The 1135-nt window shown below is 35.4% G+C and overlaps 1 protein-coding gene across 1 annotated transcript; it reads left to right on the top strand.

Annotated features, from left to right (window-relative positions):
• Positions 1–468: 468 nt before the first annotated feature.
• LOC109558068 (ribosomal biogenesis factor-like) lies at positions 469–895 on the top strand. Its single transcript, XM_019959552.2, has one exon. It carries the CDS (start codon positions 527–529, stop codon positions 827–829), a length of 303 nt encoding a protein of 100 aa, XP_019815111.2. The 5' UTR covers positions 469–526; the 3' UTR covers positions 830–895.
• Positions 896–1135: the final 240 nt, after the last annotated feature.

Below are 1135 nucleotides of genomic sequence, written 5' to 3'. Positions count from 1 at the left end.
CTACATTTTATTTTTGCATTTGTCCACTGACTGATATTTGGGTGTCCCCCCGACATTTTGTCTACTATGATGAATGCTGCTATAAGTATTCCTACACAAGTTTTTGTGTTGGCATATATTTTATTGCTCTGGGGTGTATATCTAAAAGTTGAATTGCTGGGTCATGTGGTAGCTCTGTGTTTAATCATTTGAGAAACTACAAGAATGTTTTCTAAAGTGACTGAAGTATTTTATATTCTCATCAACAGTGTGTGGGTGCTCTGATTTCTCTACATCCTCATCAGCTCCTGTTATTATCTGACCTATTAATTCTTGCCATCTCAGTGGGTGTGAAGTGGTATTTCATTTTGTTTTCGATTTGCAAACTTTCTGTTGACTAATGATATTGAGAATCTTTCCATATGCTTATTGGCTATTTGTATATCTTCTTTAGAGAAATGCTCATTTAAAAAACCAGGTTCTGGCAGATGGCGTTACCTGGAACCTGAGAGGCTATACGAGGGTGTCGGAGGCCTGGTGAGAGACAATGGCCAAGAACAAACTAAGAGGGCAGAAGTCCAGGAATGTATTCCACATAGCCAGCCAAAAAAGCTTTAAGGTTAAAAATAAAGCAAAACCAGTTACCACTAATCTTAAGAAGATAAACATTGTGAATGATGAAAAAGTTAACAGAGTGAATAAAGCTTTTATAGATATACAGAAGGAAATGGCAAACTTCTCAAAAGGCCTTTCCCTCGAACCTCTGCAGAAACAACTGATACCTCAGCAGTGTCATGAAAATGTACCAGTTAATGTTGATGAAGCTACCAGATTAATGGCTCAGTTGTAATATACCAATGATGCATCAAATTCCCCAAAAAGACCAATAAATTTAATCTTTTATAAAAAAAAAATAAAAAATAAAAAACCAGGTTCTCTCTCTTTTTTTTTTTTTAAATGAGCTGTAATAATTCTTTACATAACCTAGATGTAAGGTCCTTATCACATATGTGATTTAAAAGTATTTTCTTTTGTTGTATTATATATGTTGTGTTTTTTATTTTTTTTAATGGTGTCTTAGACAAGGAAATGGCAACCCCCTCCAGTACTCTTGCCTGGAAAATCCTGTGGACGGAGAAGCCGGGTAGGCTATAGT

The sequence above is a fragment of the Bos indicus genome, chromosome 4 (assembly GCF_029378745.1).
Source record: "Bos indicus isolate NIAB-ARS_2022 breed Sahiwal x Tharparkar chromosome 4, NIAB-ARS_B.indTharparkar_mat_pri_1.0, whole genome shotgun sequence".
NCBI lineage: Eukaryota > Metazoa > Chordata > Mammalia > Artiodactyla > Bovidae > Bos > Bos indicus.
This window is presented reverse-complemented; position numbering and strand designations above follow the sequence as displayed.

Bases quoted from the DNA above. Each gene is read 5' to 3' on its own strand.
- LOC109558068 (XM_019959552.2), top strand. From the start codon at position 527: ATGGCCAAGAACAAACTAAGAGGGCAGAAGTCCAGGAATGTATTCCAC.